At 44.2% G+C, this 22883-nt stretch overlaps 1 protein-coding gene across 1 annotated transcript in view; it reads left to right on the top strand.

Moving 5' to 3' along the window:
* Window positions 1–22883, top strand: part of LOC126284281 (roundabout homolog 2-like) — a 1294877-nt gene that overhangs the window by 1192826 nt on the left and 79168 nt on the right. Inside the window, exons 4-5 of the mRNA XM_049983105.1 lie at window positions 17602–17755; window positions 21915–22045. Coding sequence (XP_049839062.1) covers window positions 17602–17755; window positions 21915–22045 — 285 coding nt within the window. The remainder of the gene's footprint in view (window positions 1–17601; window positions 17756–21914; window positions 22046–22883) is intronic.

Below are 22883 nucleotides of genomic sequence, written 5' to 3' on the forward strand. Positions count from 1 at the left end.
TAGAACCGCTCGGCCACCTCGGCCGGCTCCGATGTATATAAAGGTGTAGTCATTTGCGAGTGGAATCAGTTATCGGGGAGAGCAGCGTAGCTATTCTCACCTGATGATGGTGGCCAGGTGGACCGCTGAAATATTGTGTTCAGATGACAGTTTGATCCGGCTGGAACCCGACAAGAATTTGATATACTAATACCCCGGGAAAGTTTACATAGTCAGACGTGAAGATTGTGTAAATGTGCTCCAAGGTTCGGCTGATTGTATGGGCAGTTGCTCCATCGCGTTAGAAGTAACTGTAGATCTTTTCCTCCTCCGTTAATTCTGCCACAAGTGAAAATGTTGTCAATGTAACGCGCCGAAGTACGTGCCACTTTTATGTGGCCCACTCTGTTCTACAGAATGTACCTGCAAAAATATACAATTGTACGACACATATTTCAGGAGATATGTCGTCATAAGCACAATTTGGCTATTTTTTTTTTTAATTTTATTCTGACGTCAATGTTATTGACGCAGTGGCAGTGTGAGCAGGAACAAAAAACTTCAATGATGAAAAGATATGTATTCGTTGAACAACAGCACACACAAAATGGTCCGATATGGATACAAACGAGATGAACTGCAAATAATTTAACTCCGAATTTATAGATTTGCAGCCTGACAACCATTTAACCGCCGAGACACAGACAATGGCAAGTTTTCAGACTGTGAGACATTTCTACAAGGGAACATTTGTTGGACAGTCCGCGATTGCGCGACGAGATTTCTGTCACAAACTGAAGCGCCGTCGACCCTCTCCGCTGTACTGAAACTTTTCTTTTTTTTTAGTGCAGGAACCGGTCGTTTACGGAAAACAGAAGTGAAGGCTATAACTCTAAATATATGCAAGAGAAAATATGCACGTTTATCGGAGACGAGACGCCTTTTTTACGACCGGAATATGAAAGTTGATAACACGCAAAGTGGGGGAGGGAGCGCCCCGTTTTTATGTTTGGCGGGAGAGCGGCACAGTGGCGGAAGGACCTGCTCTCGCGTCCGGCTTTATTGGCGGACAGGGCAGGCGCCATGGCTCTGCCCTCTCTCCACTCGGCGCGCGAAACGACGAACCTTCGGCTCTCTTCTCGAAGCGAGGTGTGCCGAAAACCCTGTCTGCGCCGGCGTAATGCCGGCAAAATATCAATAACATCTGGTAGCATTCAGTCACTTAAATAATACTTAGTAAAAGGTCCAGTGTGTTTTCTATTATTTTATCTCATGCATGGCGCTAATGAATGATTGTAAGGAGTTTTACCGTTCGAACAGTCTATTTTGGGGGTTAAAAAGCCACATGATGAGAGCACAGTCTCTCGAAATGTGTTGTTGATTTCTGTTGAGTACACATGTGTGCAATACTGAAGGACGAGAGTAACTTCGGTATCAAGTTTCACTGTAGAGGAACATAGCTAGATAAAACGGTGACCATACGAGGTGCGACAATAAAGTAATGAGACCGATGTGAAAAAAAAATGTTGCTTACCGTTTTAGTCAAGTTTAGTGTTGTCTCCTTTAAAGTAGTTCCCTTCTGATTGCACACACTTTTCTAGTGCTTCTGCCATTGGTGGTAACATTTCTGGAACTCATCTTCTATAATTTTCTCAAAGATCCTCGTCACAGCTTTTTGGACATCTTGTGTTGTTTGAAAATGGTGTCCCTAGACCGCTGTTTTGACTCTTGGAAATAGAAAAAAAAGTCGCACGCGGCGATATCTGGTGAATAAGGTGGTTGTGGTAGTACTGAAATTTGTTTTGAGGTTAAAAATTGCTGTACTGACAGAGTAGTATGGGATGGCGCATTATCGTGATGCAGAATCCAATTATAAGCAATGTTGGAATGGACACGAAGAACTCTTTTACGTAGTCTTTCTAAAATTTCTTTGTAGTAATATTGGTTAATTGTTTGTCCAAGAGCCACCCACTCTTTATGAACAATTCCCTTGGAATCAAAGAAGCACACAAGCATGCATTTCACTTTTGACTTTGACATGCGATCTCTTTTGGTCTGGGTGATCTCTCTGAGCACTTCTGCGAACATGGGCGTTTTGTCTCTGGATTGTACTGTAAAAAAAAAAAAAAAAAAAAAAAAAAAAAAAAACTTTTATCACCAGTGATAATATGGCTCAACAATTCTGGGTTGATTTCCGTTTGCTCTAACAGATCGGCTGCTATATTTTTCGTGTTTCTCGCTGTTGTGGTGTGAGATTTTTGGGAACCATTTTTGCACAAATCTTCCTTATACCAATATCTTCAATTATTGTTAGACGAACCATTTCTCAAATGATGTTCAATTCTTCTGCAATCATTTTCACGGATAATCTTCGATCAGATCGTACGTGTTCACGCACCCCAGCCAAGTAGACATCTGTCCGTGAGGTTGATGGTTGTCCACTGCGGTCTTCATCTTAAATATTCGTTCTGCCTTCACTAAATAGTTTATGCTAATTTGAGCTCTTAACATAACTTCCTCTCCAAAAACCTTCTGAAGCTTACCATAAGATGTCATCGCGTTTTCACGCAAAAAGAAATGGCACACCGTTGCGCAATGCTGTGCGGTTCCATTTCCGTGACGAGAGACACAAACACATGTTAACTTATTACAGCCCAACTCACGACTGAGCGGTTGCATCAATGTGCTGCTTGGGCTAGAAGCAGCTTATAGACCAAGGTCAAAGATATTGCGCCTACGCAAGCCTGCAGGGTTGCCACATCTTGCAAAGAAAATCAGTCTCATTACTTTATTGTCGCACTTCGTACATTGAAAGAACTGATACAGTGTAGCGCAGACGAGAACTGAAAGAAATACGCAGTGAGATGAACAGTCAATACTTACCCCGAAGTCATAGTGATTTATGGTGGTCCCCTGGAAATTAATATGGTGGGACACGGTTATTAGAAGGTGTGTGATCATCACGGGTGACAGTGCATACTATGCGACGTTATCTTATTCTTCCCACAAGGCTGGTAAGAATTTGGTGTGGTAGATCGCTTCATTCCTCTTCCAGTTCCGTTGACAACTGTTGGCGCATGTGGACATAGTGCAGTACGTCTTCCCAAAGCAGGCTAGTCCATTCGCTGAATATCCTCTCTTTCTAAGAGGTCCTCCTCCTGCGTAGTTCGATGCGGTCAGGAATTGTCCTCCATGTAAACGAATTCAGGGTCGAAGGTACACCTCAGAAGCCGCAAATCAGAAAGAAATACGAACTCACATTGTTGACCAATGAGTGTACTGTATTCAACGATTTGGAGGGCTGTACGCCCATGGAAAATTACGGCTCCCCATGCCACACCGCATGGGCCACCAGAACGATCATGTTCGACGACGTATTTGGGCTCATTACGTTTCTCCACCTTTCGCCGGATGAGGGTACGTCGAACATTGTGGCCATGATCGTTTTGGTGGTCCAGTTGTTACTCTGTAGGGACGCATAATGTTGCATGGGCGCACTGATCTCCAAATCTTTGAGCACTGTACACTTACCGGGAAACGCTAGTGATACTTGTATTCCTTCCCCATGCGTGTCTTTTCAGGGATGCATTAGGTGCTGACTACATTTTTAATTTTTATTGATGACAATGTGCGACGGCATCGAACGGCTGAGGTAGGATGCTCTTGGAACGGAAGGGTATTCGGCGAGTGAACTGACCTACCCGTTCCTCCGACTTCAGTCCCATCGACCACGTGGTGGAGACGTACTGCCGCAGTACGTTCACACTACCAACAACCATCGAGCAGTTGTCAACCTTGTTAGTAGCATGGTAGAAGGTTGCAGAGCGTGGAATACCATCCATGTTGATCACACAACCTACTAAGAAAAAAAATATAATTACTGTCTTTGAATAAAAGTGTAATTTCTGTTCCCCGCATTGCGTATTTCTTTCAGATACCTTCTGTACTATACTGCAGCCGTTCTTTCCATGTGTGCTCCAAGTTTCATCGAGCTATGTTACTTGATAGTGACATATCATGCGAAAGCTGCTTTCGTGATTAAGTTTTGCATACCAGTGAATGATTAAAGTTAAAGAATTAGCAGTTATTATTGATAGACTGTAGCAGCCTGCCTCTCACATCAGAAAAAAATTATTATTATTATTTTTTTTTTACTGCAAATAGGTCATCTGAGGTCCAAGTTCCAATTTAAGTTCTTCATTCTTTATTCGTTTCTTTTCTTCCAGTATTCTTTCATCTGTTCACTATGTTTTTTTTTTTTCTTCTTGTCTTCAGACCACTTTGAAACAGTCTTTTTGGCCTTGGAATCCGTCCATTTTCAGTGCTATTTCCCAAAAGGCTTCTTTGTTGTTCATATCTAATCTTTTTATATTGTTTATTTCTAAAACCTGATACACTTCTTTGACCCAGCCTGGTGTGGACTTTTTACTCCACAAATATTTGAAAATCTTATTAGTTAATCTACATCTTGCATTCTTATAAACGTAAAAAAAAAACCCATGAGTCTTCCTTTCCTCAGTATGTTTGAAATATTTACTGTATTTTGTTATATTTCAGCATTATTTCGTAATATCCAGCCTTGTGCTGTGTTTTCTGATCCTAATATTTTCCTTCTAATTCGCCTTTCTAGTACTTCTACCTTATCCAAAATATAGTTTAATGCCAGGCTTCGCTTGCATATAGGCGTTGTAATGCCTTATTTTTGCATTTATGTATCAGCACTTTTTACTGTACAGGTCTTTGGTGATATCATAGGTTCACTTCATCTTACGCAACCTTTCCTCTGTTGCACATTTTTCCAAAACATTTTCTTGGATTATCTCCCCTAGATATTTAAACTGTCTTACCATCTCTATTTGACCTAAACTGTTTTCAGGAATTTTGGAGCATCCTTAATGTTTGCTAATGACTTTGTTTTTCTGGAGAAATTCTTAAACCAGTTCTGCCTGCTATTTCTGCCGGGAGATTTATTCGTGTTGTAGCAGACACTGCATTTACGGAAAGTATAGCAAAATCATCTGCAAATGCAAGACAGATGATTTCCATCTTTTTGCTCTTTTTGCTTACTGTTCCTAACATTACCGGCGATATGTTGAGTTCAATAAGTTTTTCATTCAAAATTCTCACTGTTTTCTCTAACACACTATTTAAAAGAATTGGGGATAGGCCGTCAACTTGTCGTAGGCCTGTTTTATTTTGAAAGGCTGTTACTATTTTTATTATAATTTCAATGTTCTGGCATGTGACCTATCGCCATTTGCCTTCTTGCTTCCCACGACAAAGTTATTAAGCCTAAATTACAATCACTTAATTTTATACATTCTAAATGTTTACTGGTGATGATCGAACGAATCTACTGACGCAAAACACGTTCTGGAGGTGGCATGATGGAGATCTTATGCAGCTGAGCAGACAAACATCCATGTCCAGTAGCTAAGCGGAATATTGCTGCTACTGAGGTGTCCAAATTTTTCCGAACCTTCCCCTCGCATGAAATTTTGTTGGGTGTTTCAATTCTCCTTGATGCATGCAGTTAATAGTTCGTTTCACTGCAGAATCCAATGTGTTGGATTTCCAGACTGTTTAATTTTTGTGCTCTTTTTGGCTAAAAAGTCTTCTTTTTGTAACCGTCAAAGCCGCAGAGAGATGGTAGTCACTGAATTACAGTTGTCTTGTTCCTTTGCTGTAGAGATTTAATTACTTCTTAAACTTTTTTAACCTGAATGAGTTTTCAATCTTCTGTGCTGATAACTGCTGATATTGCTGCTCTGGAATCACAAAACATGGATGCTTTGTCGAATGTGTGTGACAAGTTATTTAATGAATTTATCGCAATACTGATAGTTTCCACTTCACGCTCAAAATTCGAGCAGTGTGGTCCTAAAGTTTGAAACAAAGAGAAAATTTTACTGTGTATTCCTTCGCCAACATTTCTTTCTTTTTCCGATAATAAGCCATCTGTGTAGATGTGGAGGCACTGATCATTTATTGTTTACTTTGCCGTAGGCTATCATTATCAATTTATCTGTTTCACTTTCTTTATTGTTCTCCAGTATTTCTTGTTTGTATTGTAATTGAGGAAGGGTAATTCGCGAGGGAAAATAAATACTACAGCGTCAACTTTCAGTAGCTTATATTATAATCTTGAGACGTCTAATTTTTGGATGAAGCCAATCTGTGTTTTCTATAGTCTATTATTATTGTTATATGAATATTTATATTTTAGCCATTTAATATGATTGAGTAAACGAACCATTCTCTCAGGCCGATGCAGTGCTAATCTTTAAATCGCCAAAATATAGCTCGATTTCGAGCTGTCTGCATAGTACGAATTATTTCACAGGATACTGCTACTCTCCCTCAGGGATTAATAAGCAGAAAAATATATATAAAGTGTAGGCGAGGACGGGTAATTTACACTGAGTACGAGACGCAAGAGGCAGCGATAAGAATGGAAGACCAAAAGAGAACTACTTGGATTGAAAGGGGTGTTAAGACAGGGATGCAGTCTTTGTCCCCTACTCTCCAACGTGAAAATCGAAGGAGTAATGACGGAATAAAACAGAGACTGAGGGGTGCGATTAATATTCTGAAAAATGATATCAGTGATAAGATTCTCCGGTAACGTTGCTATCCTCAGTGAAGGCGTGAAAGAATTACAGGACCTGTCGAGTGGAACGAGCAGTCAGATGGGCACAGAATATGTATTGGGAGTTAACTGAAGAAAGACGATGAGGAAAAACTAAAATGACAGAAGTGACAAACTTGATATCAAAGTTGGGGAAAGAAAATAACTCTTGAAGGACGAAACAGGGAAGGTATAAGAAACAGAACAGAACAAGCAAAGGGGGGCATTCCTCGCTAAAGAAGTCCACTAGAGCTTAATTCAAGAAAGAAATTTCTGAGAATGTACGTACATTGCACATAATTATATGGACACAACACCCAGTCATCAGGAGGCAGAGAAAATCCCTGACCCCGCACGACCACGAGCTGCAGCCTGCGGTAGTCTTCGTGGGGTTGCGGACCGCTCTCCGTCGTTTCTAGGTCCCCGGTAAACATAACATAAGTAGTATGAGCAACTAGTAAATGGCCTGCATGCTAACACTGACGTGGCGCTGTATTCGGGCGGCCTTACACCTATCACGGCTAGATGGCAAAGGTATCGTTTTCAAAGTGACAGGAGACTGCACTTCATCGTAGCTCAGTCAGTTAGCATGAAATATTTGAAATTTATATACATAAACTTTCCTCTTGAATCACTCCACCCATTACTGAAGACCATACCAAAATCCCTACAGTAGTCACTAAGATTTTTGACAGACTACGAAGTTCGTAATGGCAATAATTTTTTTTTCTTCTGGTATAGCTACAAAATAACAGTTTTCGAATTTCTTTCCTTTCCTTAATGTGAAACCTTACTTCTTATTAAATGTCATGATTCTAGGTCAACGGGAAATACCCCAAACGTACTGATGAGTTTGCATGTATCAGGAAATAGCCGTATCTTTGATTGCATTGGCTTAGAAGCTCAATTTTTTTTACACCGTAGACCTTAGTACGTAAAATAAATTTCAATTCGATAAATCTAGCCGTTCCTAAGAAAAAGGGGTCTTAACAGTCGGACAGACAACAAAAGAATCCTTCAAGGATTCTGTTTCTACCGACTGATGTATGGAACGCTAAGAAGAGTAATTTTTGGCCACAAGTAAAACCTAATGACACGACTGGAGGAAAATGCGAGTGTGTGATCGCTGGGAAGACACGGCATCTCATTACAGCGAGCCGATCGAACTTTGTGTGGAGGAGCTCCCCAAGTTTTCTGCCTAAAGAGCCCAATTACAGCGGACGTGTTTCGGCTACCAGAGTTTCTCACTGCGGCCCACCCTACCAACCGAATCAGGCCCGATATAAACGAACCACTCCTGGTCGCCGCTTCGCTGCCTGGGTTTCCCCCCTCTTCCCGACAGACGCCGTTTCCTCGGCTCTGATTCGGTGCCAACGGGCGCCTCGCCGGCGTCGCCGCCTGCGCGGTGCTCGCCGCCGATCCGCTGCGCGCCTTAATGAACCCCAGAGGACGGTCGCCGGGCTGAATTGGTCGCATTAGCACAGATAGCGGCTACGGCTACCCCTGGGCTCGTCTATTTCCCTCAGAATTAAACCCTTATAAATATTTATCAGGCGGCGGGATTTGCTTCTGCCTGTCCCACAACCCCCTCCCTCCCTCACAACCCTCGCCTGCCAACCTTTTACCCGGCTGGGTTAATGATTTTATTGCATTTGCATTCGCTCGCCCGGGCGAGCGGTCGTTATGCCACCAGTTCGTTTTTGGGGACCTATAAACGTCACGAGAGAGGGAGGGTGGACTGTATCCATTTCTGGCGGTCCCTGCTGCAGTTTCGGTGAAACTTTGCCGGACATAATGCGGCACAGCTACGGTTGTACAGTTCCCTGACACCAGTCCCGTCTTAATTGGGAGACGATGTAGGCACCCCCAGTCTGCTATAACGAAAATGGAGTGAACTGCTGATTGGATCGTAAATTTTATCGCTTTTTCCATGGGGCACAGAGAACGAATATTTTTGTTCCTCCAGTTGTGGCGCTTCTGCCTCTAGATACACTCATTCTACTCAGTGGGATGTTACCCCGTCTTCCAATATCGTTTAATCCCCAAGTGGTACTGTTGTGGAAGCGGGCCTTGACGTAGCTACAGCCAAAGCATGCGTACCTCAGGCATACGCTTTATGTGTATTATTTAAAAATGCATCTTACCAAGATTTTGTAAAAGCGACATTTCGCGTACTCCACGGAGAATATTTTACAATCTTAATTAAGATAAAGCTGTTCTACTTTCTGCTAAACTCCTTCTCCCCCTCCTCCCACCTTCGTGAAGAAATTATAAATGTTGCTGAATATTCCAAACTCACTGAAAATAAAGGTAGATGGGGCACGAGAGATGTTCGTGAAACCCGCTTTATCCTGTAGGATAGAATATCCGTCCAAAGGCATTCCAGTCTGCAGGAGTCGGTCATTTATTTTCCTTGAACATAGAAAAAGGCAAAGCTACGCAAATCAAAAAATTGTTTGAAGATCACTGTACTTTACTAGGCATGGTCCTAGTACAGATGGTAGGCCTTTTCCTTCCTACAAGCCTCGAACTGACTTACCCGTCAACTTATGGGAGGACCAATAATTTAACATGGGCTCCAATCCACATAGCAGTTTGCAATTTTTTCATTGAAAAACATTGAAAGAGGTGAAAAAAGTGATAAATGGCTTATAAGAGTCATATGACAGTCCAAGAATTTGTAGTCTGAGAGTTAACCACCTTTTTTAACAATTTCTTTGCCTAAGTATCAGTTTTTTACATTAACTGTTCAGAAGAATTTTCTTAACCGATCGCAAAAGTATAAATGAAGCGAGAAATGAACTAGGAAGGGTTCATAATTATATTCCATTAATACGAGAATATTTCATGAAAAAGTACACCCTACAGTAACTATAAAAAAACAAGCATTTATAACGAGTAAAACAGTAAAGAGTAAAAACAAAGACAATAGTTTCTGCTGCTGAAAATAACTTGTGGAGAAAATTATATCACATTTACAGGGTGTGGTGAATTTAATACAGAATTCAACATTTTTACATGGATATCATTCTGATTTTTGCATCTTTACCAGTCAGTGCAATTAATAAAGGATTCGAAATTTACTTCTTTCTTATGACATTTCTTAACGCAACAAAATTCTTATTCTTCCAAAATAAAAGCAAAAATTTTAAGAAACAATTGATCCCCTCATGAGTATAACCTGTTCACACCACATCACGATAGTCCCAAAAAACGCAACCTCACCTTGCCTGATAATGGCCACATCTTCGAATTTTCCGGTGTTGATGATCCACGTTTCCACTGTCCGCTTTTCTCCTTTGATAATGGTACAACTAGCACTCAACCACAGTGATCAGGCGGCCAAAGAAATCATTGGGGTTGTTATGAAACAGCTGGAACATTTCTGTTGCAGCCTAGGTTTGACTGGATTTTGGAACAGGTGTTGAGCAGTCACAGTATCCAGCACTCAGCGCCCTTTGTCATATTCAGAATATCGTGCAAGTCCACTTCTCTTGTGATTTTCGTTTACTCATAAAGAGATGGTCTACCACTTCGTTCTTCATAATTCAGACTTGTTTAATAACGCTGCAAGCGTCTGTGACACCTAATCACTGTGTTTCTAATGGTGCAGTGTGACACACACTTCTACTAACGCAGTATGGATTGTTGCAGCACTGTTCCTTTTCAATGGCGGAAGGCAACTTACTGCACAATACTCCACTTTATCTGTGGTATGCGCCATTATTTAACACGTTTTTGTTAGATTGCTGTCTTCTCTACCTAACTGTTCAGTACAAATATAGCAATTCATTTTAAAATAATTTCCCGACGGGAAAACTGAGGAAAATATTGGTAGGATAAAAAATCCGCTTCAGTTCCCAGTACTTTACTATTTATTGCACGACCGATTTCGAAACCTAAAGCTTCATCTTCAGGTGCCACTAGATAATTATGGAGACATAAATGTGTGGCGGCGGGGCCAGTCAGTCATGGGGTGGGTCCGAGACGCGCTCTTGAGGGGGCGCCACAGTTGCTGGTCCTAAGCTCCGTTGCGTTTGTTTGACGTGGGTGTGAACCCCCCATGACTGACCGACCAGGCCGCCACACATTTATTATGACTCCATAGTTATTTGGTGGCACCTGAAGATGAAACTTTAGACTTCGAGACCGATCGTCAACAAATAAGTTACTGCCAAGTGACGGGGAAGTTTTTATTGTATCAGCCGTTGGTTTGGTCTCAGGTTTTCGCTCATGGATTACTCGTCTGAATTTTTTACTCTGCCATGCCATCTCAGTTGTCTTGCATGTTAGTTAAACAGATTGCTAATAGATGGCATCTTCTACATTGGCTTTATAAAAATATCTTCAAAACAAAGCTTTTTAATGAAAACAATAACTTGAAACTAATTTTGTATGTTTGGTCATTAGTATTTCAGTCATAGTTTTTGATACGTAAATAATTACGGGAGGAACGGCGTACCGGCAAAAAGCCACCAATGGAAAATGATGTATATGATACCCATCGTACACTGAAAAACCAAAGAAACTGGTACACCTGGCTAATATTGTGTAGGGTCTCCGCGAGCACGCAGAAGTGACGCAACACGACATGGCATGGACTCAAGTAATGTCGGAAGTAGTGCTGGAGGGAATTGACACCATGAATCCTGCAGGACTATCCATAAATCCATAAGAGTAGGAGAGGGTGTAGAGTTCTTCTGAGCAGTATGTTGCAAGGCATCCCAGACATGCTCAATAATATTCATGTCTGGGGAATTTGGTGGCCAGCGGAAGTGTTTAAACTCAGGAGAGTGTTCCTGGAGTCACTCTAGCAGTTCTGGACGTGTGGGGTGTCGCATTGTCCAGCAGGAATTGCACAAGTTCTTCGGAGTGCACAATGGGCATGAGGGGATCCAGGTGATCAGACAAGATGCTTACGTACGTGTCACCTGTCAGAGTCGTATCTAGACGTATCAGGGGCCCCATCTCACTTCAACTGCACACGCCCCACACCATTACAGAGGTCCCATCAGCTTGAAGTCCACCCCCGGTAGCTGAGTGACCAGCGCGACAGAATGTCAGTCCTAAGGGCCCGGGTTCGATTCCCGGCTGGGTCGCACATTTTCTCCGCTTAGGGACGGGGTGTTGTGTTGTCAAAATCATCATTATTTCATCTCCATCGGCGTGAAAGTCGCCTAAGTGGCGTCATATCGAAAGACTTGCACTCGGCGAACGGTCTACCCGACGGAAGACCCTAGTCACATGAAATTTATTTATTTGTTAGCTTGAACACTCCCCTGCTGAAATGCAGAAACCATGGATTCATACCAGTACACGTCTATCTGCTCGATACAATTTGAAACGAGACTCGTCCGAGCAGACACCGTGTTTCCAGACATCAACAGTCCAATATCGGTGTTGACGGACCCAGGCGAGGCGTAAAGCCTTGTGTCATGCAGTCATCAAGGGTACACGAGTGGGCCTTCGGTTCCGAAAGCCCGTATCGATTATGTTTCGTTGAATGGTTCACACGCGGACACTTGTTGATGGCCCAGAATTGAAATCTGCAGAAATTTCGGGAAGGATTGCACTTCTGTCTCGCTGACTGATTCTCTTCAGTCCCATTCCTGCAGGATCTTTTTCCGTCGCAGAGATGTTGGAGACTTGACGTTTTACCGGATTCCTGATATTCACGGTTCGTTCGTGAAATGGTAGTATGGGAAAATCCCCACTTCATCGCTGCCCCAGAGTTGCTGTGTCACATCGCTCGTGCGCCAACTATAACACCACGTTCAAACACACTTAAATTTTGATAACCTGCCATTGTAGCTGCAGTGACCGTTCTAACAACTGCACAGACACTTATTGTCTTATATAGTCGTTACGATCGCAGCACCGTATTCTACCTGTTTACATGTCACTGAATACGCTTGCCTATTCTAGTTTCTTCGGCGCTCCAGAGTAAATACGTTCGATCTGTAAAGCATGAAAAGCAGCAGGTGATTGGAATTATCGCAGGCTTCAGTTTACGATACCGACACCAACGGCTGCGAGAGCTACGTTCCGATCACATGCCTTTTAGTGGCCCATCGGGCAGAGAGGGCGGTAGTCGAATGTCCTACAGGGCGGCAGGCTCGCCGGTCTAGGTTAGTACGGAGTGCAGAGCTGCCTCCCGAAATACGCCCAGAAGCCGGCTGTCCCGGGAGCCGGATACAGAGCGCGTGTTGTGGTGCTTGGCGGGCTGAGTTGTGGCGCGGCGGAATGCGGCGCGGGCGACGGCTGGCTGGCTGTCGCGGAGGCGTGCAGCCCGGCACGGCGCGACAAGTGTTCCCCTGGCGGCCGGCCACGGTCCAGCGCGAACACCGAGCCGGCCGCAGCTCGCCACGCCTAATTCCGTCCCTACGGCGCTCCCGGCTCTCGCCGGAAGTCGTACGTCGCCATTCTCCGCTCGCTCCCGACGTAGCTACGTTCCTCTGTTCCCTGTAGTATAGAATCGTAACTTCAGAACTCTGCAGATCCGACGGGACTTTGTGCTATTTGTGAGCCATAGAAGATGGAGTGGCAAGTGCATAAATAAAGCTCTCTTCAGATACCACACACTTTAGCTGAACAACATACAAATAAATACTAGTACGTGATTACTTGGGCGTCTTTGCTTGCTATAATGTAACTGCCAGTGTCAAGCAGTATTGTAGAACACGATACACAAAACTAATGCATAACCCCATACGTACACTACTGGCCCTGCTACACCCCGAAGATGACGTGCTACAGAAGCGAAATTTAACCGACAGAAAGAAGATGCTCTGATAGATAGATAAACTCCAGTGGAAGACTCTGCAGGAGAGACGCTCAGTAGCTCGGTACGGGCTTTTGTTAAAGTTTCGAGAACGTACCTTCACCGAAGAGTCAAGCAGTATATTGCTCCCTCCTACGTATATCTCGCGAAGAGACCATGAGGATAAAATCAGAGAGATTAGAGCCCACACAGAAGCATACCGACAATCTTCTTTCCACGAACAATACGAGACTGGAATAGAAGGGAGAACCGATAGAGGTACTCAGGGTACCCTCTGCCACGCACCGTCAGGTGGCTTGCGGAGTATGGATGTAGATGTAGATGTAGATACGCAAATGATTAGCTTTTCAGAGCATTCACACGAGGTTGGAGCCGGTAGCGACACCTACAACGAGCTGACATGAGGAAAGTTTCCAACCGATTTCTCAAACACAAACAGCAGTTGACCGGCGTTGCCTGGTGAAACGTTGTTGTGATGCCTCGTGTAAGGAGGAGAAATGCGTACCATCACGTTTCCGACTTTGATAAAGGTCGGATTGTAGCCTATCGCGATTGCGTTTTATCGTAACGTGACATTGCTGCCCGCGTTGGTCGAGATCCAATGACTGTTAGCATAATATGGAATCGGTGGGTTCAGGAGGGTAATACGGAACAACACCGTACTGGATCCCAACGGCCTCGTATCACTAGCAGTCGAGATGACAGGCATCTTATCCGAATGGCTGTAACGGATAGTCAACAGATGGGGACGTTTGCAAGACAAAATCCATCTGCACGAGCAGTTCGACGACGTTTGCAGCAGCATGGACTGTCAGCTCGGACACCATGGCTGCGGTTACCCTTGACGCTGCATCACAGACAGGAGGGCCTGCGATGGTGTATTCAACGACGAACCTGGGTGCACGAATGGCAAAATGACATTTTTTCGGATGAATCCAGGTTCTGTTTACAGCATCATGATGGTCGCATCCGTGTTTGGCGACATCGCGGTGAACGCACATTGTAAGCGTGTATTCGTCATCGCCATACTGGTGTATCACCCGTTTGGTGGTGTAGGGTGCCATTGGTTACACGTGTCGGTCACCTCTTGTTCGCATTGACGGCACTTTTAACAGTGGACGTTACATTTCATATGTGTTACGACCCGTGGCTCAACCCTTCATTCGATCCCTGCTACTTTTCAGCAGGATAATGCACGACCACATGTTGCAGGTCCTGTACGGGCCTGTCTGGATACAGAAAACGTTCGACTGCTGCCATGGCCAGCTCATTCTCCAGATCACTCACCAATTGAAAACGTCTGGTAAACGGTGTCGGAGCAAATGGCTCGTCACAATACACCAGTCACTACTCTTGATGAACTGTGGTATCGTGTTGAAACTGCATGGGCAGCTGTTCCTGTACACGTCATCCAAGCTCTGTTTGACTCAATGCCCAGGCGTATCAAGGTCGTTATTACGGCCAGAGGTGGTTTTTCTAGGTTCTGATTTCTCAGGATCTATGCACCCAAATTGCGTGGTAATGTTATCACATGTCAGTTCTAGTATAATATATTTGTCCCATGAATACCCGTTTATCATCTGCATTTCTTCTTGGCGTAGCAATTTTAATGGCCAGTAGTGTACGTAACTTATACGATGCAGTCATGGTAAAGTGATCACCGTCTATGTTTGGCCTCAGTGTGCAGTAACTACTCACAGACGGCAAGTGGCAGCGCTAGGAATGAAGTGTACATAAAGCTGTGCCTGGGGAGACACGGAAAACAGTGCAGTCGTTTTTGTGTCGCGGAAACCGAGCGATATATCTGACGTGCAAAAGAGCATCATCATTGGCTTTCCGGTCAGGGGTGGAAGCCTTTCCGAGGCAGCTAAGGTTGTAAACTATTTGCGCGCCACCGTGGTGAAATTATACAGTGCATGGCAAAATGATGCTACCCAAAACAGCCACCGCGCCAATTGCGGTGCACTACGGGCTATAGAGGACAGGGGCGAATGGCGGCTGCAGAGATGTCTAGGGGCAAATAGACGCGCATCTGATGAACAACTGCCGGCCGCTATGACCGAGCGTTTCTAGGCACTGAAGTCAACAGGGGTGAGTGAACCAGACGCCTGCTTCGGAGACCCATAAAGGGCAACTTCGCTGGTAGCCCCTTAGTTCATCTGGTCGGTCAGTTTCTCAACAGATGCACAAATGGCTCAAATTGATCTGAGTACTATGGGACTTAACATCTGAGGCCGTCAGTCCCCTAGAACTTAGAACTACTTAAACCTAACTAGCCTAAGGACATCACACACATCCATGCCCGAGGTAGGATTCGAACCTGCGACAGTAGCGGTCGCTCGGCTCCAGACTGTAGCGCCTATAACCGCACGGCTACTCCGGTCGGCCGGATTTAGTGCCTGAAACTGCTGTACCTACTAGGCATTACGACTTCAGCTCTTAGGCAAGCCTTTGTGCATTGTTGATCATGTCATTTAACTTACTGGCTGTCACATGCACTGATTTTCTCGCTCCCTTTGCTGACGCCTGTCGCTCCTTGTTGACGCTGGCGTCTGAAACAGATGGGCGACGCCCCCCCCCCCCCCCCCCCCGCCCATCCCACTTGTGGACAACTACTTATTTCCAAAAATGACGCACGCCAAACTCTAATAATTAGTCTGAAACAATAACTTCCTTCCATACGGAGTCCAAAAGTTTCGTTACACCTGGGTATCGGACTTCGTCTCTGTGAACCAGGATACACACTAAACTTTGTCCCATAGCATGCACATCTTTCGTAAAATCTACTTTGAATTAACTTGTCACATGTTGAATACCTGTTGTTGTTATTATCCAGTGTAGTTTTTAAGTTGTTATTCTTGTAGTCTTCAGTCCTAAGACTGATTTAACGCAACTGTCCATGCTTGTCTGTCCCTTGCGACCCTCTACGCCTCTGCATAATTACGGGATTATTCGTCCCTCCGAACCTGCTTACTATATTTCAGGTTTGCCCGCACGGTTGGCCGTGCGGTCTAACGCACGGCTTTCCGGGCGGTAAGGAGCGCCTAGTCCCCGGCACGAATCCGCCCGGCGGATTTGTGTCGAGGTCCGGTGAACCGGTCAGTCTGCGGATGGTTTTTAGGCGGTTTTCCATCTGCCTCGGCAAATGTGGGCTGGTTCCCCGTATTCCGCCTCAGCTACACTATTTCGGCGATTGCTGCGCAAACAAGTTCCCCACGTACGCGTACACCACCATTACTCTGCCATGCAAACATAGGGGTTACACTCGTCTGGTGTGAGACCTTTCCTTGTGGGATCCACCGGGGGCCGAACCGTACAATAACCCTGGGTTCGGTGCGGGGCGGCGGAGATACATGGTATATTTTAGGCTTAGTCTCTCTCCACAATTTTTGCCCTTTAAACGATGAACATCATATATTGCTGTTTCAATCATATACTTTATTCGTCCAGATTTTAAAACTATTCATAGCGAAAAAAACGCAAGTAACCTTTATAAAATACACGAACAGTATGATTTTGTCTACCCAGAATAATGTCGCCATATGTTTCGATTTTTGCGGATTATCTCGATTTTTAGCGATATCTTGAATCGTTACACACAAACCTTCTGCGGGAGACCAAATATTCCCACTTTTTAGTAACCATGGAATTTAGAAAACTGTACGCCAGGAGGTCGCGTTTAGCCAGTAAACTAAAGGGCCTTCTCAGAATATGTTCCAAATGTACGTTTCGAAAACGCTCAGCCGCGTGGCTTCCATGGTTGTATTATTACCGCCAAGGCATTGTTTTCTGAAGAGTTTCAAGCTCCCCTTTTCTATTTTTGCCATTGACGGGCCTGGACTTCTAGTGCCACACCAATTAGTATTAGAGCTTTGTTGATTTTTGCAGAAGCGTGTCGGAAATCTTATATTGGTTCTCTTGCTGAACAGAACAGTACTTTTGATTACTGTTGTAGCAATGTAGCAATTTTGTTTATAACATTTTATAAGTATGTAATTACGTAACGTTTGAAAATTTACGAAGTTTTTGATTTATTCTTATGTCCTTCTCCCACCGATCTTTTAAGCCAGCAGTCCCTATTTTCTGCAAACTGGATGTCGCAGCACCAATTCAGAGCCTTTCTTATAGAAAGAAATTGTGCATGTAAGACATGAGCAAGTGTGGACACTGTGACAAGCGCTGGTGTGAGCTTGGCCTGGCTTGTGTGTTGCAGTCCTGCGAGATGACTTCCGTCCCGAGCCCAAGGACACCCGCGTGGCGGCCGGCGAGACGGCGCTGCTGGAGTGTGGGCCGCCCAAGGGCCATCCCGAGCCGACGCTCGTCTGGAAGAAGGACGGCCAGCCCATCGACCTCGAAGCCTCCACCAGGTCAGTGCCTCTCGCGTAGAGCGCTTTAAAAAAAAAAGGAGACGGGAAGGATTCGGTTACGGCGATGTTAAGCTCTCAGGACAAAATATTACTTACTACCTCAAAAAGGTACACTGGTAGCTTTGGAACTCTGTATATAGTATAGTTCTGATACCAGCCACGTATGTGACCTTCTACTGCTGACGTTAGTCAGTGCTATGGCGTGGCGCCCATATGCCAGCAGATTTGGGGTGGAGACGTGACAGAGTGGCAGAAAGGAGCAATCGTGCCCTCGGCTACACTGTGAGTGAACTATGGCTGTTGATTAACTATCGATATTTTTCCTTAAGAATACCAAAATTTCTCGGTGACACATTACCATCAATATACCGACATCGGAAAGTTAGTCGAAATGGCAGTATCGAGTGCCGATAGTTTATATTATATTTTTTCGTAATTTTCAAAAAGCATATGAAATTGTCCTTTTGAAATTGTAGTAGAACATAACTTTACTTTCACTGTGTGAACGAGTCTTACTATTTTCTGAGCTCCCATCACGTCCAGACTTTCTATTTGACCGTGTGAAGCAAACACAGGCGGCACAAACAAGAAATCCGTTTGCACTGGGAGGGTGGGGGGGGGGGGGGGGAGGGGTGAATGGAATAATATGAGTTCTTATATGGAGAATTAGTACACCAGTTGTGTTAAAAACAGTTTCTAATGCAACTAGTGTCCTATTTCTTCACATCGGCATTCATAAAAAAAGGGGGGAAATGCTGACGTGATCGGCGCTTGTCCGGGCGGGAAGGAGCGCCGGTTCCCGGCACGAATCCGCCCGGCGGATTTGTGTCGAGGTCCGGTGAGCCGGCTAGTCTGTGAATGGTTATTAGGCGGTTTTCCATCTGCCTCGGCGAATGCGGGCTGGTTCCCCTTATTCCGCCTCAGCTACACTATGTCGGCGATTGCTGCGCAAACAAGTTCCCCACGTACGCGTACACCACCATTACTCTACCACGCAAACGTAGGGGTTACACTCGTCTGGTGTGAGACGTTCCATGGGGGATCCACCGGAGGCCGAACCGTGCAATAACCCTGGGTTCGGTGTGGGGCGGCGGAGGGGTGAGTGGACTGCGGCAGTGGTTATGGGGTTGCGTTCCACTGCGGCTGTGGCGGGGACGGAGCCTCTCCGTCGTTTCTAGGTCCCCCGGTTAACATAACATAATCGGCCCTTGACGCTACCAACAGAAACTGCAACGTTTAACTTCACCACGCAATTTTGACACTACAGCTGCTAAGTCACTGGAGTTTGCAGGAATGAAAAAAATAGGGAGAAGTCTGCGTGAAGTGCTCCAGACAAATCCAATACGTGACGAAACCGAACGACAGACCCATCGGACAACTTTTATTATGCCACTTATATTCAGTTACCGTTGTTAGCAAAGTGGTTTTCGCGAAGCGTGTCGTACTTCATTTTCCTTTCAGTTCTTGCTCTAAGGGGGATAGGCACACAGCTACGTTGTTGACGTACAGAATATATAATAATAAATCAATATTTAAAAATATACAGATCTAAAACCGGGAGTATACTTGCAATGTACAGCCGATTTTTTTATAGGTCAGTACGTCGATATTTTTTTCGTCTATATATCAACTGCCGATGATGATAGTTTTTAAAAATCGATGTATCGGATTGCCGATACTTTTAAAAACATCAGCAGCCCTAGAATGAAGCTGTGCAGATTTGATGGCGGCACAGCGTGGATAGTCCACTGTATCTACATATCTACAAGGAGGGGTGCATTTCATTAAAAAAAAAATTCTAACCGACAGGGATCGGAGACCAGTGCCACACTTTGCCAATGATAACCGGGTTCAAAGCCTACAGAAGTTGCTGCTGTTAGTGAGTGCAAGTCCATCTCAATTTTTTGGTGAACGTGTTGAAGGAAACTTCATGCAGTGTACATTTGGAGATGGGTGCTATGAAGTTCTAGTATACTTTTTGATACGATATGTGTTATATTTGAATATTTGTCATGATAGGTGGAATTAAAGTTCGAATTGTGCAACACATATTTCTCAAATACATCGGCTATGCAAACATCTTGATCTTACGGCCATCAACAACAGACTGGGGCTTCCTTGACCTCAAGTCCATTATCTGACATCACGTCCGACAGCTGTAGAAAGTGCTATCACTGCGCAACTGCAGATTAAAATATATCTTTGACCACATGTGCAACTTCTTATTACATTTTAAGTGAAGGATGTTACTCGTAGTACCTCAAGACCCCGAAAAATTTTAATATAACTAATATGAGGAAGAATATTTTTAAAACAGGTGGCGCCTGCCCTTAACATTAGCAACATTGAAATGAAATTTTAAAAAATTGAGTAGTGTTCAGAGGGAACAAATTAACACTATAATAATAATTATAATAATATACCGAAGCCACTGAACTACATAACTTTGAAAATAGAAATAGTAGTAAAAATTCATTTTATAACTTAAAAAAAACATTCATGAAATGTGTCTGTTCACATGTATATCATTAGTTTCATAACAGTAATTTTAGTTTATGGTCTTAATTATGTATGCTGTGCAACAAAGTTAGCAACTGTCAATGAAAATGGCATCTAAAATGAATTTTAACGAAAAAATATTTTTGAGTTCTATAGAGTACCAAATAAATCATATATTCCCGTGTATTTCCATTCACGTATCCATATTTTACTGTTCAGTCTTCAGTACAAATAGAACATTAATAGGTATTCCATTGCAAACAAATAAATGTTAGAAGTAATGTTCTGGTTGAAACGATGCTAACCATCACTACTTTCATTACTTTTTGTTACTGATAGCTAGAATTGTGAAGACTCACCACTTCCAACTTTCAGCAATTCAATAGAAGGGGCATACTTTGTATAGTGACTAGCTACATTGACCTGATGTCCTTAGCATATGGCTGATGTTTTCCAAAGTTGCTGAAATGTGTGACACAAAATCTTATATTGTCCTTCCAAGATGCTGAATAGGCATTTTTTTTTTTAATTCGTGGTTCCTGAACAAAAAAAAGCAGGTTATTGGTTTCAACTCTGGAAATTTACGTCACTAAGAGCCGAAAAACTGCCAGTAAATAAGCCTTTCTGAGTAATATTTTATCCGTTTCAGTGTAACAGCCCCGTAGAGATGAAAGTGAAAGCACTAGGTAGGAAAACAAAAATGGAGCACAGCATAAAACCAGCCCAATGCATGGAGACTTATCAAACATGTATAAATTACAAAGGGCGTTCAATAAGTAATGCAACACATTTTTTTCTCGGACAGCTGCGGCTGAAAAAAAGCGAAATTTGTTGCTCTCCAGTCCCTATAGTCTGATGAAATACTAATAGCAGGCGGCGACATACGCAGCGTTCAAAATGGCTTCTGTAATTGAGGAGCGTTCCAAGCAGAGAGCGTCCCTAAGTTTCTTTTGGAGGAAAACCATAGCATGGGAGATATTCATAGGCGTTTGCAGAATGTCTAGGAAGCCATGACACTGAACAAAAGGCGCGGTGAGTCGTTGGGCAAGACGTCTGTCCATCATCGCAACAAGGACGCCCAAGCTCCTCCAATCTTCCACGTACCGGCCGGCCGCACACAGCTATGACTCCTGCAATGTTGCAACGTGCGCATACTCTCATTCGAAGTGACCGACAGATCACATACTTACACCTTGCAGCTCAACTTGACGTCTCTGTTGGTAATGTTGACACACTCGTCCACCCGTTGGGGTACTCAAAGTTTTGTGCCTGCTGGATCGTACTTACCCATCCAACCTACAGCACGGAACTCACGTCTTCCGATTTCCATCTGTTTGGCCCAATAAAAGATGCATTCCGCAGGAATCTGCACGTGGGTGGTGGGGAGGTTATGAAGACGTTGGCTCCGACGTCGACCAGTACTGTGGAACCAAGCGGACATACAGTCTCTCTCAGTAATTATGAAGAAATGGGGTTTTGTTGCCAAAAGAGAGGGGAATAATGTCGTGTATTGGAATCCTGAAAACAAAACTGCTTTCAGAAAAGAATGTGTTACATTATTTATTGAATGGCCCTTGTAGTCTGTTTGTGAACCACCTGTGTATCGTTAGCTTAAGTACGTGTAGACAGCTGTGAGGCAGCGGCTTTGGCGGTGTTGCAGGCTGCGCGTGGTGGACGGCGGTAACCTGATGATCACGGACGTACGTCAGGCGGACGAGGGCCAGTACCGCTGCGTCGCCCAGAACATGGTGGGCGTACGGGAGAGCGCGCCGGCCACGCTTACCGTCCACGGTAAGTACCCTGCCACAGGCTGCTCACTGCTGCTATAGCTGCGCCGCACCCTCAGTTCCTTCCTTCCTGTACTTCCCTTTGTGAAGTATTATCTGTCCCACTTCGTCCTCTGGAAGCTTGTCAGTACAGTTCCGCCACGTCGCCTAATGGGCAAATACGACATCATTATGACCACCTGCTTAAAACCGTGTTGGTTAATCTCTGGGGTGCAATACAGAAGCAACTGCGCGTAGCATGGATTCTACAAGTCCTTGGGATGTATTCGGCCGGATGTAGCACCAGCCGTCTACACACAGATTCCCATAAGTCACGGGCGGGGTTTTCCGACGCAAAGCTGGCGGACGATAGCGAACCATCGAGTTCATACCAGGCGAATTTGGTGGCTAAGACGTCAACGTTAGTTCACAATCATGTTCATCGAGCCCCCACAGCACAATTCTGGCGTTGTGACATGGATACGAGGGGCGTGCAAAGTCCTAGATATGGCACTACTGGCGCGTATCGAGGTCGTGTTTAGTTAGTAGCATCTTTGGAAAGAACTCACACCAAGTTTCAGCCATATTTGTCTATTTCTTTGTGTTTGGCATTCGTGTGAATCAAGGAAGTCGAGTGATTGTCAAAAAGTGGGCAAAAAATTTCGTGTGGTGATTAAACATTACTTTATGAAAGGCAAAACGCCTGAGGAGACGAAAGAGAAGCATAAACATTACGGTGACTCAGTGCCGCAATGCGACGTGGCATGGACTCGACTAATGTCTGAAGTTTTTTGAAGGACATCATCTTTATGCCAGTGACAGTTATAAGTTTTTATTACACTATTGCAATTTCGGTCTTAGGC

Source organism: Schistocerca gregaria, chromosome 8, assembly GCF_023897955.1.
Source record: "Schistocerca gregaria isolate iqSchGreg1 chromosome 8, iqSchGreg1.2, whole genome shotgun sequence".
Lineage (NCBI taxonomy): Eukaryota > Metazoa > Arthropoda > Insecta > Orthoptera > Acrididae > Schistocerca > Schistocerca gregaria.